Source organism: Brienomyrus brachyistius, chromosome 12 (genome assembly GCF_023856365.1).
Source record: "Brienomyrus brachyistius isolate T26 chromosome 12, BBRACH_0.4, whole genome shotgun sequence".
NCBI classification, from domain to species: Eukaryota; Metazoa; Chordata; class Actinopteri; order Osteoglossiformes; family Mormyridae; genus Brienomyrus; species Brienomyrus brachyistius.
Window position 1 is genome coordinate 20,232,131 of NC_064544.1, and position 14,232 is coordinate 20,246,362.

General features: G+C 48.5%; 2 protein-coding genes across 20 annotated transcripts in view; both read left to right on the forward strand.

Annotated features, from left to right (window-relative positions):
• The window catches only part of si:dkey-183c6.8 (protein O-GlcNAcase), a 17,248-nt gene continuing 3,016 nt past the window's right edge, over window positions 1-14,232 (forward strand). The window contains exons 1-15 of the mRNA XM_048969831.1: window positions 1-423; window positions 1,728-1,779; window positions 5,955-6,052; window positions 6,165-6,295; window positions 6,430-6,601; window positions 7,616-7,714; window positions 8,564-8,827; window positions 9,081-9,167; window positions 9,783-10,354; window positions 10,480-10,654; window positions 11,151-11,207; window positions 11,294-11,379; window positions 11,738-11,842; window positions 11,923-12,014; window positions 13,937-14,123. Of these exons, the coding sequence (XP_048825788.1) occupies window positions 384-423; window positions 1,728-1,779; window positions 5,955-6,052; window positions 6,165-6,295; window positions 6,430-6,601; window positions 7,616-7,714; window positions 8,564-8,827; window positions 9,081-9,167; window positions 9,783-10,354; window positions 10,480-10,654; window positions 11,151-11,207; window positions 11,294-11,379; window positions 11,738-11,842; window positions 11,923-12,014; window positions 13,937-14,123 (2,217 nt within the window). The 5' untranslated portion in view covers window positions 1-383. The remainder of the gene's footprint in view (window positions 424-1,727; window positions 1,780-5,954; window positions 6,053-6,164; window positions 6,296-6,429; window positions 6,602-7,615; window positions 7,715-8,563; window positions 8,828-9,080; window positions 9,168-9,782; window positions 10,355-10,479; window positions 10,655-11,150; window positions 11,208-11,293; window positions 11,380-11,737; window positions 11,843-11,922; window positions 12,015-13,936; window positions 14,124-14,232) is intronic.
• On the forward strand, window positions 2,446-4,537 carry LOC125704392 (uncharacterized). Of its 19 annotated transcripts, none has more exons than XM_048969860.1 (3): window positions 2,446-3,839; window positions 4,128-4,175; window positions 4,224-4,537. In XM_048969860.1, the coding sequence occupies exons 1-3, from the start codon at window positions 2,986-2,988 to the stop codon at window positions 4,312-4,314; spliced, it is 993 nt and encodes a 330-aa protein (XP_048825817.1). In that variant the 5' UTR covers window positions 2,446-2,985; the 3' UTR covers window positions 4,315-4,537. The 19 variants fall into 19 exon arrangements, with proteins under 19 accessions (XP_048825817.1, XP_048825812.1, XP_048825799.1 ...); XM_048969855.1 differs by having other exon boundaries at window positions 2,446-3,407; window positions 3,552-3,599; window positions 3,696-4,537; XM_048969842.1 differs by having other exon boundaries at window positions 2,446-4,175.

Sequence of the window (14,232 nt, forward strand, 5' to 3'; positions counted from 1 at the left end):
CCCGAGGCAATCGCGTAGGTTCCGAGCGGCTGAGAAAGGTGGGCTTGCCCCGAAGAGATCGCTCGGTGTTATATGTGCTGCTCCTGCGTTTTCCTTAATAGTAATTCGTGTGCCACGGTCGAACGTCTCCGATCTGCAACATCTGACTTGCCAGCAAAAAATAAAAATAAAATAAAAAATTCAGCCGTAGTTAATTAAGGAGAGCGGAAGGGAGGCGACTGTCCTCCGACTGCGCCTTGCGGCGTGAGGATGGTCCGCGCGTCGGCGTTCAGGTGCGTGTGAAGCATGGTCCCCCTATCCAGCTTTTGAAGAGCAGACGGCCACCAGCGTGTGTTGCCTGTTCGACCAGATCAAGTCGGACTGGAGAAGCAATAGCATCGGCAATGGAGGAGAAACGCGAGTTCCTTTGTGGGGTTGTGGAAGGTGGGGTGATGTTATGCTTTATTATCGAATGCATCAAGCAATATAGTGCTTGTTTTTGGTTTATGAATTGAATAAACAGACAATAGATGGCTGCATACATTTTCATCCAGTGATCCAGGGATTAAATCCGAATCAGAGATGTGGGGGCGCCCTGTCAGATATCTGAATGTTAGTTTATTAGCTAACGTACGTATTTATGGTTGCAATTTTAAAAATGCAGTATGTTCATTTACCGACATATTGTTACATAAATGTGATTAAAAAGTTTTTTTTATGTGATCATGCATCAAAATGGCTTACCACTACTAGTAATATTCTTGCATATTCATTCGTAATGTCCCCGTGAAAATGCATTAATATATATAAAGTTATTTGCGGATTGCTTGTTATACTCCTTACCTCTAGCAGTCTGGCTAGTGAGTGAAGTTTTGGCTGCAGTACGGTAAGCGAAATAAGTCAAAATACAGAAACACGCGACAGAAATCAAGGCGTCATGTCGGAATACATCATCCACTCCGGAACTGAATGTCTGGTTAGAGCTACTAATGAAAATTAACATTAACGCTGGGGGGAAAACCAGCTTTGATATTTTTACTAAATGTTGCGACATTAAAAAATAAAAGTTAACGTTTAAAGAGGCGGCAGTTTGGCATCAGTGGCTTATCGTTATTTTTAAATGTAATATTTGGAGAACAGGCAGAAGATCGGAGACGAGCCTGTCTAGTCTCGTTTATCATACTCACCTGCCCCCGGGGGGAATCATTTCGACTTCAGGATCCGGAAGCTTGCAGAAGCATCCTTATACACAGGGCGTACAAACAGCTATGACAGCAGTACATTACTCTCTTTACAGCACTTTAGAGTTGTACGCACAGTTTTTACACATTTATGGCAGTAGGTGTTTTAGTGATATAATTCAGGTTGCAGGATACCAGATGGCCTGGTATTTCCCCATTCTGGGTTATTGTGTGGCTGGAGGCCCCATGTAAGAGTCACTGTGCTCCAGCCCAATCCATTGTTTTGTGCTGACTCCCACACACACTCTCGCCACCTGTCTGTTGGCAGCATTTGGCCCACACTCCCCTTTTAACTGGAGCGTGCCCATAGGTGCGCTGTCATCCGACGCCACGTGATTTCACCCAGGGAAATACCAGTCTGCTTCTCAGCATCAGACTTACATCCCGCTAGCTAAAGATCCACTTCGTACCCAAAGCATTTGTGAATGTGCTTATAAGAAATCTGCAGTGTATTTAGCCTTTTGCAAATAACTGGTGGTGTTTCCCGGTTTTCTTCACCCCCCCCAGGCTTTTATGGCCGGCCGTGGTCCATGGAGCAGAGGAAGGTGCTTTTTCAGTGGTGAGTTTATCCACAATGCATCAGATACGGCTTTGATTTGAACAGGTCTTGTCATGGGTTGTTCCTTAGTGCCCGAGTTATTTACGTTCTGGAACATCGAGGAGTGGTAAGATGCATGGCTCATTGGAGAAGACACCTGAGGTTCCCGGGATTGTCTGGTGGGTCACAGCTCCCCTTCACCGAATAGCACAGATTTACTGGACAAATTACTGAAATGCTCAGAGCAGCTGGAAAGTCCGCAGATATGAGCTATTTTTTTCCCACCGTAACCAGAATTGTGCCATAATCACCCGGGCCATTCAATCAGCAAGAGTACGACAGCCTGTTTCCATAACAACCAGTACAGAAAGGCTCTTCCGCAGAGGAATGTCAACCTTAAATATTTATATCAGATTTATGTTCCTGTATCTGCATTCATATTTAATGTAAGGAAACAGCAACAGATGTACTTTGCAAACAGTCTCAACTATGCATTGTTTATTATCCTGTTTCAAAAAAAGCAAAAAAAAAAAAAAAAAAAAACCCTGAAGTCTGATAGTTTCTGCAATACCTGAACCTGCCACCGGGTGTCGCCACGCACTCAGGGTTTCAGAGACACCTTGGGAGGGGTGGTTAATGTTTTTTTTTTTTTTTAATTTTTGCTTTAGCCCTGTCACATATCTTCTAAAATGAAACATACCACCCCCTAGGGGGGATCCTCTGAATCTGATGGCTCTGTGTACAGCCTTGCCTCCTGTCATTTCTGGATTGTTCGGGGAGTAGAGAGCGGAGTGCCAGGGTAAAAACGGGGTGTGTACAGGGGAGGAGGAACTGGCAGAGCTTCCAGAGTCAGTCAGCTCTTAAATTATCGATGTGCGGCCTGTTGTAAGCCAAGGCATTCTCCTAGGACTTCATTACTGCGCTAAATGTTGGCGTAGGAATGCAGCGGAGGAGATGACTTACTGTATAAGGCAAAAACTAAACTAAAATTCTAAGTGAATGACAGTGGAAACTGGAACTACCAAGATAATAAAAGCAGGAGCTTAAAATATCCAGCGCTGTGTGAAAGTGCCTGGCACATCTATAAATAAAGTGCCCAAGCGGAGCTGAGCAAAGCAGGCACCTGAGACGCGGGGGCTGCGAGCCGGTGCGGTGTGGGGGCCCGGTGCGACGTGGAGCCCGGTATGGGGGCTGCTGCAGAGTCCGGCACGTTTAGAGGGATGCCGAATGGGCGTGTTCATCCAGCACACTGGTGTTTCGGTAAGGTTAGGATGGCCCTCTTCAGCACTGGGTGCCACTCAGATTAGGGTAAGGTTAGGATGGCCCTCTTCAGCACTGGGTGCCACTCAGATTAGGGTAAGGTTAGGATGGCCCTCTTCAGCACTGGGCGCCCCACAGATTAGGGTAAGGTTAGGATGGCCCTCTTCAGCACTGGGCGCCATTCAGATTAGGGTTAGGTTAGGATGGCCCTCTTCAGCACTGGGTGCCACTCAGATTATGGTAAGGTTAGGATGGCCCTCTTCAGCACTGGGTGCCACTCAGATTAGGGTAAAGTTAGGATGGCCATCTTCAGCACTGGGCGCCATTCAGATTAGGGTAAGGTTAGGATGGCCCTCTTCAGCACTGGGCGCCATTCAGATTAGGGTTAGGTTAGGATGGCCCTCTTCAGCACTGGGCGCCATTCAGATTAGGGTTAGGTTAGGATGGCCCTCTTCAGCACTGGGTGCCACTCAGATTAGGGTAAAGTTAGGATGGCCATCTTCAGCACTGGGCGCCACTCAGATTAGGGTTAGGTTAGGATGGCCCTCTTCAGCACTGGGTGCCACTCAGATTAGGGTTAGGTTAGGATGGCCCTCTTCAGCACTGGGCGCCCCACAGATTAGGGTAAGGTTAGGATGGCCCTCTTCAGCACTGGGTGCCACTCAGATTAGGATTAGGTTAGGATGGCCCTCTTCAGCACTGGGTGCCACTCAGATTAGGGTAAAGTTAGGATGGCCATCTTCAGCACTGGGCGCCACTCAGATTAGGGTAAAGTTAGGATGGCCCTCTTCAGCACTGGGTGCCACTCAGATTAGGGTAAGGTTAGGATGGCCCTCTTCAGCACTGGGCGCCATTCAGATTAGGGTTAGGTTAGGATGGCCCTCTTCAGCACTGGGCGCCCCACAGATTAGGGTAAGGTTAGGATGGCCCTCTTCAGCACTGGGTGCCACTCAGATTAGGGTAAAGTTAGGATGGTCCTCTTCAACACTGGGCGCCACTCAGATTAGGGTAAGGTTAGGATGGTCCTCTTCAACACTGGGCCTCATTCAGATTAGGGTAAGGTTAGGATGGCCCTCTTCAGCACTGAGCACCACTCAGATTAGGGTTAGGTTAGGATGGCCCTCTTCAGCACGGGGTGCCACTCAGATTAGGGTAAGGTTAGGATGGTCCTCTTCAACACTGGGCGCCATTCAGATTAGGGTAAGGTTAGGATGGCCCTCTTCAGCACTGAGCACCACTCATGGCTTCAATGACCCGTGGAACAAAAAACGCACTTGGGTTTATATTGGAGATTAATAAAAAAACTATTGTACTGTCTGTTAGGAGAAAGGCAAACCGACGCATTCTCACTTCTGTCCATGACTGCATGCTTTAAGGTTTGCTTTGCATGGTGTGTTTTTGCATCCCGATCTCAAGTACAGAGGGGCTGGGGGAGCAGGTGAGAGGTGTGTGAGTGGGTGTGTGACCACATGAGGCAGCTCTGCTGCCATCTGTGCAGGAAGGGAGATGAGAGCAAACTGTTGCCACCCCCAGAAACAGTTAGGCAGGGGTCTGGGAGGGGGGGTTGGGGGAACAGCAAGCAGAAGCTCACAGAGTAGGACCACTGAGATGGGCCAAGCAGTTGGGTCTGTAATATACAGGCTTACCCAAGATGAAGCCCGGGCCTTCAAAATTGGAACCATTCTTTTGCAATCCAAACAGGCCAGGGGCCTCTAGAGCCGGGCCCAGGGCCCCAGGCCATCTTCTAATGCAGAGGTTGCTGAGGGTGGTCTTTCCCGGGTCATGTCTCATGTTTTATTAAGGCCACCAAATATAATATTGAGTGTGCTATTGCAGCCCATTCCACACGTCACACTCACAGTCACATTCTTCTGTAGCTAACCGGTACACAAGCATGTGTTTCATATATTTGTTTTAGTAGTCGAGGAGAAGTTGGCATGATTTGCACAGATCCCTCTAATACTTTGCTGAGGCTGCTATGTTTAATGTTGCTATTTGTCATTTTTCTGGGAAACGTTTATGACCGAATCCTAATCGCTGAGCTTTGCAGAATTCCCATTCATCTCCGAAACACTTTGTGACTTATTGTTGCTACAGCAGTAAGATTTTGGCTGCCCTCGTCAGTGATCTGGTGAGGTTCTTCTACATCATTACCACACACGGTCTTTTGGCTCTGATTTGATGTGGTGGCTTGTGGCCTTTGAGTGACCTGCTGTATTCTGCATACGGCAGTATAATTCGGCACAGTGTCGTTAATTGTTTATACTTAAGACAAATCCATTTGCTAATGACAGGAATTAGCTCAGGAGGTTTTTGAACACCCCATCCTCGTTCCTCGGCACCATCCGTTCTGGGTCAGTGCCTTTTGGTTGGTGTGACATGCAGCAATGCAGTCTAGGTACATTCCCTGCATGAAAAACAAGCCCTGCACCGGATGCTCCACCCACACATCCCCGCCACGGCAACATCGATCTGGCCACCATCAGTCGCAGGAAGTCCTACCATGTCAGTGATTGATCTCGCTCTCCCACGTGCCTCTGCAGTGAGAGTAGCATTATCATTATAAATACGACAAAGATGAATGACTATTTTCTATATAAAACTACAATTAAATTTAAATAAATAATGAGAGACAGTTTAACTGCATTAGTTGTACAATTGTTTTTACATCTGATTAGATGAAATATGTGATCTGTAGGTCAGGCCCTGATCTTGGATTGCCAGATTCCAGCACGTTTTCTATCATACCTGATGAGTTTTTATCTGGCTGAGATAAGGTGTGGTTCATCAGAGACCAGGTAGGCTGGAAAACCTGGTGGGTACAGGCACTCCCGGATCGGGATTCTCTACGTCTGGCCTAAGTGAGGTTAAGGACTGACTTCACGGTGGCCCATAATTTCAGCAGCTGACCATGTGACCTTCGACTTCCTTGATAGGATGGAGAAGTGGGGCTTGAACACCTACCTTTATGGCCCCAAAGACGACCTGAAACACCGGCTGCTCTGGAGGGAGGTGTACTCTCAGGAGGAGGAAGGTACCTCGTGTAGCTGACCTACTGGCCATTTCTCCTTCAGCCCCCGCTGCTTTCCTCCATCGCTATTCATACTTGACATGCCTCATTCCATTCTGCCCCTCATTTTTTGCAGCTCAGTTGAAGACTCTGGTGTCAGAGTCAGAGTCACGGGGCCTGCGATTCGTTTATGCTCTTTCGCCTGGACAGGACATCGTCTTCTCAAGCTCCTGTGATATCGGCCTGCTCAAGCGAAAACTCAAACAGGTAGCGTTAACCCCACCCACAAACACTGAACCTGTGACAGCCTGCTGCCCACTCACACTTTGTCTTTTCTTCATGGCTTTGTGTTCAGACTTCAGCGATGTCCCTCCCAGCCTGTTCTCTCTGATTTTCACTAGGTGGCAGACTTGGGATGCCAGGCCTTTGCCATTCTCTTCGACGATATCGACCATTCCCTTTGCCAGGCGGACAGTGAGACCTTCTCCTCATTCGCCCATGCCCAGGTTACCGTGACCAATGAGATCTTCCGTTTCCTAGGGGAACCATCTGTCTTCCTTTTTTGTCCCACAGGTGAGGGTCTTCCGCAAATAATAAATATCCAATGTCACATTTACATCGATCAGATTCTGCATCCTTTTTTTCTAACCTTTTGATGCTACCTTCTTTAGTGTATATGTTTATGAACTCATCACATAGTAACAACACATTTCACTGTCAACGCAGTGGCAACAGTGGGTTCTGGAGCTTATCGCATACAGCAGGACCACCCAGGACAGGACTCATGGAGACTTTGGACAATTTGGAGACGCCATTTAGCCTGACTGCATGTTACTGGACTTGTCATCCAATTCCTGGTCTTTCAATCAGTTTTTAAAACAACCTTCCTTTAACACATTTAAAAAGACAGTCCCTCCACCTTTCCCTTAACTGACTCTCCGATTTCTATGAATTGTGGGTGCCAAAAGGTGAAAAACAGTGTTTAAGGTGCAGGAGAGCATCAACCGAGCAGGGAGACATGACATGCAGGGCAGGGGGCAAAGCACAAGACAGCAGGTCCAACACAGAAAGGAAACTTAAATCTCAACTTTTGGTCCCGCCTGTTTCATGCTGGCATCCCGAGAGAAAGATAGAGAGAGATATGTGAAGATCTTGTGAATTAATTTCAGTAGGACAGTTCATCCATTTCTGTATCTCCTCATTCAGGGAGGTGGAAAGTTCAGGTCCAGAAAGCATAAATGCAGACCAAGGTTTTGTTTCACTCAACCAGTTGATTACACTGTGACTGTGACTCTTTATGCCCAGCTGATTGGTTGAAACAAAACCTTTAGTCTGGATTTTTGCTTTCTGGACCTGAACTGTGTTATTCAGTACAAGGTCTCGGGGATTGGAGGCTGTTCCAGGAAGCAGAGGGCAGGAGCTACCTGGATGAGATGCCAGTGCTTAAATGGAGCATTTATTGTGGCAAATGAAAGACAAGTTAACTGTAAACTATTACTCAATGATTGGCCACTGTTTAACAGTTTGTGTCATTAGGCAGACACACTGATACTGTGAGATAAAAGATCGTTGATGTGTGATTTCCAGAATACTGTGGGTCTCTCTGCTCACCGAATGTGGCCAAGTCCCCCTACCTGCTGACAGTGGGGGAAGACCTACTGCCTGGGATATCTGTCATCTGGACTGGTGAGCCGCAGAGCGAATAGGGTCCGGCGCCCTCCTGCCGGCCCACTTCTGAGGATGGGCGGGGCTCATGGCGAGGGGACTCCAGGCTAGGGGGCTCATTCCAGGCCCCAGTTTGGCCACTGTAAACCAAGTAATGGGAATTATGGTTCCTGTCGCTGCTTGTCAGTATCATACGGATTCAGCTCTAATAAGTAATAATAAGTCACCGATCACTGACAGTCTACATCATGACCTTTCTGGCAAGAAATTCTCTCCTGACATGTCTGTAATCGGAGCTGAAGCGACGTCCAAACAGCAGCGTAACCACACACTACACAGGTTACGTTAGCCCAGGCTTTCTGATCACACGTCCAGGACAGGATTTATTTCCGAGATGTAATTCCAGCGTATATTTACCCAAAATTACTTATTCAGATGAAATGTAGATGCATACAATCACTGGAAAAAAAACTTTTTTTACCTTGTAAAAAAGCCTCTGGCTCACTGGGGGCTTTGGGCAGGGATGCTGTAAAGCACTTTGAGACAAAGTAATGTGAAAATGCAAAAAACTGTTTGTAAAGCTACCTGGGGTTTGTGAAAGGCACTATATAAATGTAATTTTATTATTATTATTATTATTATTATTATTACAACTTTTATTTAGTCTGTCATTATTTAGGCAAGTTTCCCTTTTGGGCGGAGCGCAAAGTAAACAGACAGAGATTGTCACACGCCCCCTGCTGGTGTCTGTAGCACATGAGCTCCATGTCGCTATCAGAACATGATGTTTGCCAGTTTCCAATCCCAGGGTCTAGCGGTCAAGGCGCAGAGGTGCTTCCCAGTGACCTTTTGTCAGTGTCTGTCGTGCAGGGAACAAGGTGATATCCCGTGAGCTCAGCGCAGACTCCCTGGAAGAAGTCCAAATGGTGCTACAGCGTCCCCCTCTGGTTTGGGACAACCTCCACGCCAATGACTACGACTCAAGGCGGGTCTTCCTGGGCCCCTTCAAGGGCCGAGCCCCTGGGCTACGGAAGCACCTGAGGGGACTGCTGCTCAATCCGAACTGCGAGTTTGAGGCCAACTACATCCCTCTGCACAGCCTGGGGGCGTGGCACCGGGCCGGGCACCAAAAGGGTGAGGGAAGGGTGGGGAAGGGTGGGGGGCAGGGTGGGGGGCAGGGTGGGGGGCAGGGCCACAGAGACGGAACCACACACCGTGTGCAAAACATACATGCGTGACTTCACCTTCACATGCCTTCATGGCTTATTATGCATGTTTAATGTGTGAATTTGCTTGTTTGGTGACTCCGAGTTATTCTTTGTGGGTGGGGCCGCGACATTGTTGCTGTGTATAAGCCTACAGTGGCTTCAGTACTGTGCCCTGACAGATGCTGAGGGACAGTACTGCCCAGATGAGGCGCTCTCAGCTGCCCTGAAGGACTGGATGGTGGAGCTGAACCAAACATTACACCCAGGTATGGGGAGGGGATGGGCGAAGGGTGGAGGGCGTGGGGTAGAACGGGGCATTTTCACCAGAATTTGGAAAAGGTTTGGATATTATCATCTGTGTTTTAACCCGAGTCATCTTTGCATTTAACCAAGTAGATCATCATGCAGTTGGATTTAAATTTAGATGCTAGATGCCAGTTGACACAGTGGCTCAGTTGCATCGTTGACCTAGATCTTCACTCTGTGCTGGCTGGGATAGGCTGCATTTCCTACTGCAGGGTACATTATTAGAAAATGGATGGAGTGTCACAGTTATGGATTGTTTAGTGCAGGGGTCTCCAACTCCGGTCCTGGAGAGCTACTATCCAGTAGGTTTTCTGTCCCACTTGACTTCTGATGAGTCACACCTGTTCCTGATATTTACCTGAGAGCAGGTGTGGCTCATCAGAAGCCAGGTAGGATAGAAAACCTACTGGATAGTAGCTCTCCGGGACCGGAGTTGGAGACCCCTGGTTTAGTGGTTAGTTAACTGTCTTAGAAGCCATGTTTTCCTTTAGTTTTTGTGAATGTACTTTGTTTGTAGCTGACAGATGTATTGGTTGATAGATGCCTTAAAATTCTCCTGCGGTATCTTTGTGAAGGTCGTCAGGACAGGCCAGTGGAGCTGAAGCCATCAGTGGCCAAATCAAAGTCAAAAACCGCAGGGAGCGCTGACAATCATTCCGCCACTCGGGGGAGCCAACTGAAATCCTTGTCGCATGCTACTCAAGGGCAAGGCTCCCCTTCAGAAGCTCCCACGAAACCCGCCCTGGGTACGACACCGGATCGCGGGGGGCAGGACACCGGCATGGCCTTGTATGGCGAGGAGGGGGATCTGATTGCTGATAGAAAAACCAAACCTCCCAGTGCCGAGGAAGACCGGCGTGAAGGCAAAGGCAAAAAAGATGAAAGCCAAGAAGGGGGAGAAAAGGTCAAAGAGCGCCCCCCCTCCAGGAATGGCCCAGGGAATGGCATTCAGGTGAAGACCCAGGGCAAGGTCTCATGTGGCAGCAAGACCCCCCTGACTGAGTCGGAGGTTCGACTGCTGATGGGACTGTACTACCTTCCCCACGAGCACGGCGCCCCAGCACAGCGCCTCCTACAGGACCTCGCCTGGCTGAAGGCCAACAGCCACTGCGTCAGCACCAATGGCAAGAAGGGCCAGTCGCAGAAGGTCAGAAATTCAAATCCTGAAGCTGTGCCTGTGCATCCCTGATCATGGTGATATCAGAATGACCCCCCCAAGTCCCCCATGCACTTCTGTCTGTCTCCCTCATGCACGTATGGCTCCCCGGCCAGGTTGAGGAGTGGCGCCAGCGCGCCGAACAGTTCCAGGCGGCGTGCGAAGACATTGCGCGGCTGCATAGCAGCGTGGTCAACAGCGTCAACCGGGCCTTCCTTTACGACCTGTACCCCTACGTGTGGGACCTGCGCAACACCACCTTGGTAGCCAAGGCCTTCGTTAGCTGGCTGGGTGAGGGGAACCTGGGGAAGCATGGTGTCTGGGAGACTCGGGGGCAGGGTCTGCAGTAGGTAACATGCAGGTTTAGAGAAAGAGCTCCTCTTCCTGCTTTTCACCTGGCTTCTTAATGACTGTTGGTATTCATCCTTGTGTGATGTTGAGGTTCAACCGAAGTAGACTGCAGTTATCCCAGTTCCGAATCTGTAGGTCTCCTCTGTTTGAAAATGTTTCACAGTTGACTATTTGCATGATGAGTTGGTTTTAAGGAACTTCGCTGGGAAACCGCTGTAGACACAGTAGGCTTCAAGCCCCAGAGCTAGGAGACCTACGTGAAAGAAACTGTATGTGACTTCATGCAGACGGAGGAATGATCAGCATTGCTGTGCAGCATTGCTGAGATTTACATTCTCTCAGTCTCCATGGCAGCATGCTGGAATGTGGAAAACGGTCTCTTGGGCGTGACGTCGGCCATGACAGCGAGCTAAAGCTGCAGATCTTCTCTTCTTAGATGGACGGGTGCTGAATGACGGCTGTCCTGCAGGATCCTGGAGGAACTGTTTTCACTGTGAGTGACAGCTGACTGGCTGTTGTTCAGTAGAGACCCTTCCCTTGGACTCGGCCATTAGACAGATGCTCTGCGGTTCCTTTCAGGGTGTGGTACGACCATGGGTGCAGACCTGCTGGGGGTGGAGTCGGAGCCCTGGGTGTTTAAAGGGGGGCTGGCAGGAGAGGTGCAGGTAGGAAGATCTCCGGTGCTGTGCCGTCTCACATCAGAAGCTGGGGAGGGACCAAGGAACTGCACCCACAGTTGAACCAATTCCACAAATACAGTTTGTATGAAGCAGCTGCCAAACCCTTAATCTTTAGTCCCAAGAACCGTACAGAGAGTTGGGTAACAGGAGCCTCTCTGTGAGGATCAGACAGGACTCATTAATCTTGTCAGACTGGCTTTGCTCAAAAGAGAGTGAATTGTTTGTGTGAATGGGGTTTCACGGCATGAATGGTGCATCGGTACACAAGTTAATGATTTTCTGCCTGTGTCCTTTTAGTTGGCTGATGATATGCTGTAGATGGGTCTCTGCTTGCGTCTTGTAGATGCTCCTCCCAGTCGGGACCAACAGTGAGCTTTTTAGCCACCCTCCTCCCCTCTTCCCCACCTCCAGGCTGTACAACATCCGCCCCTTCCAGCTCAAAGACAAGGTGAGCATGTGCAGGCACCCGGACGCTGGCCACTGTTCCAAGGTGCCGACCCGCTCATGCCCCTGCTGTTAATCCAACAGGTGGAGCTGTACCGCATGGTGCGTCAGCTTCACATGAAGACCCTGGGAATCCCCGATGCTGCCTTAACCCATCCTGACCTCATGGGAGACCGGTAACCCCCCCACCGTCCCTTGTTTTTAGTCAGAGCTGAGCTTTATTGTGAGCATGTCCTACACCAAGGTTCCCCAATTCTGGCCCTGCAGGGCCAGAACAAAGTTTGCAGATTTCCCTCCTCAAACATCAAAATCAACTAATTGCCAGGTTTAGTAGGTGTGTTTGAACAGGGGGAAGCACAGGTGTGCATGTGTGAGTGAGTGGTGTGTGAGTGTGAGTGAGTGGTGTGTGAGTGTGAGTGAGTGGTGTGTGAGTGAGTGGTGTGTGAGTGTGAGTGAGTGGTGTGTGAGTGTGCCCTGTGATGGGTTGGCTCCCCATCCTCGATTGTTCCCTGCCTTGCACCTGAAGGCTCTGGACCCCTGTGACCTTGAATAGGACAAGCAGTTACAGAAGATGGATGAATGGATGGTAGGACTGGACGATTTATCGATTTCAAATCGAAATCACGATTTTAAACAACGCGATTAACAAATCGCAAAGGTTGTGATTTAGAATATGCATTATACAGCATCTCTCACCCAGGGTTCAAAATTGTCGTAAGAATAGTTTTACCAATTCATGCTGTCCTCCTTGTGTGGCAGTCATTTTCACCAATCAGAAGTGCCGTGCTTCCTCGCGTGCCAGTCATCCTGGCCAATCAGAAGTGGTCCAAGGGGACTGTGGATACACCCACAAACCACAAACACATAAAACCCTAGGAAAATGTTACATTGACAGTGTGAAAAGAATATTAATTGTGCTGCTATAAGTAAATTTCCTGCCTGTTTGAGAATTACAGTTAGCTTTAGTCATCTTGGATAAGCAGTAGTTTTTTAAACCTGGCTGCCCCTAGACTTTGGGGTGGCTGCCCTTACACTTTGGTGTGGCTGCCCTTAGGCTTTGGGGTGGCTGCCCTTAGGCTTTGGGGTGGCTGGCCTTAGGCTTTGGGGTGGCTGGCCTTAGGCTTTGGGGTGGCTGCCCTTACACTTTGGTGTGGCTGCCCTTAGGCTTTGGGGTGGCTGCCCTTAGGCTTTGGGGTGGCTGGCCTTAGACTTTGGGGTGGCTGCCCTTAGACTTTGGGGTGGCTGCCCTTAGACTTTGGGGTGGCTGCCCTTAGACTTTGGGGTGGCTGCCCTTAGGCTTTGGAATAGCCTACCTTGGCATTTTAGATCTGCCTCGATTCTGGAAGCTTTTAAATCTTCTCTTAAGACACATCTTTTCTCGATGGTATTTAATTTAGGATAAGTTGGTATAAAATGCTCTGAGTTCATTGTTCTTCATTTTATGTTTCTTATTTGATGTTATTTTTATTGTTTTTAATGAGGTGAATCTGTACAGCACTTTGGTCAACATTTGTTGTTTAAAAGTGCTTTATAAATAAACTTTGATTTGATTTGATCAAATTGGATTCTGGGACTCCAGGAATAGAATTGGGGAACCTTGCCCTACACAGACTAAAGGTTAACCTGAAATATATATATATAGGTATCTATTGACTTACGTCTGGGTTTCTATCGGGAAGTGAGGACTCAAGTCAGTCTGAACGTATCTGAATTGTTTTAAGGAAGAGATCAAATATATTGTATAACATGGTACAATATTGTAGACGTTGAACTAAACCACTATTAGTGGTAGCACAGTCAGTTTGTTGTATTTCTTGCCGCATGCGACACATGGCAAAATACGCCTGCTAATGTCCACTACATCTCTCCATAAATATCATTCAGGCTCTTATGGAATGTAAATGCAATCTGACGTTACTCAATAAGGCGCCAGTGGACGGATGACTATACGTTTCTCAATGTGACACGAACACTACATGTTTGTGAGCCAATATGTAGATGTAGTGGGGTAGCAGTGAGCACTGGGGTGGGTAAGAATCAGCTTTTCATTCTCCTGTATTCTCCTAACAGTACTGAGTGTGTGTGTGGGTCTCTTCAGGTTTTTGGGGGCATTCCTGGCCCTCTGTCCAGAGTACAGCTTCGTGCTGGAGGACGAGCTTGGAGTTTGTGGCTGTGCCCTGGGCATCCTGGATGTGCGCTCCTTCGCCAAACGATGTCAGGCCACATGGCTGCCTGCCATGAGGGACAAGTACCCCTCCCGTACACACGGGGTCGCTGCATCGCAGGTCAAAACTCAGAATTTGTTGATTATTACGATGTGCGTAAGAAGGCTTATAATAGCTCAGATAGTACAGATATAACGTGCAATGTCTGTATTTCGTTAAAGGCCCTTTG

Coding starts and splice junctions, on each gene's coding strand:
- LOC125704392 (XM_048969842.1), top strand. CDS start 2,986: ATGGGCGTGTTCATCCAGCACACTGGTGTTTCGGTAAGGTTAGGATGG. Junction 4,176..4,223: donor GCCACTCAGATTAGGGTAAG/GTTAGGATGGTC, acceptor GATTAGGGTAAG/GTTAGGATGGCCCTCTTCAG.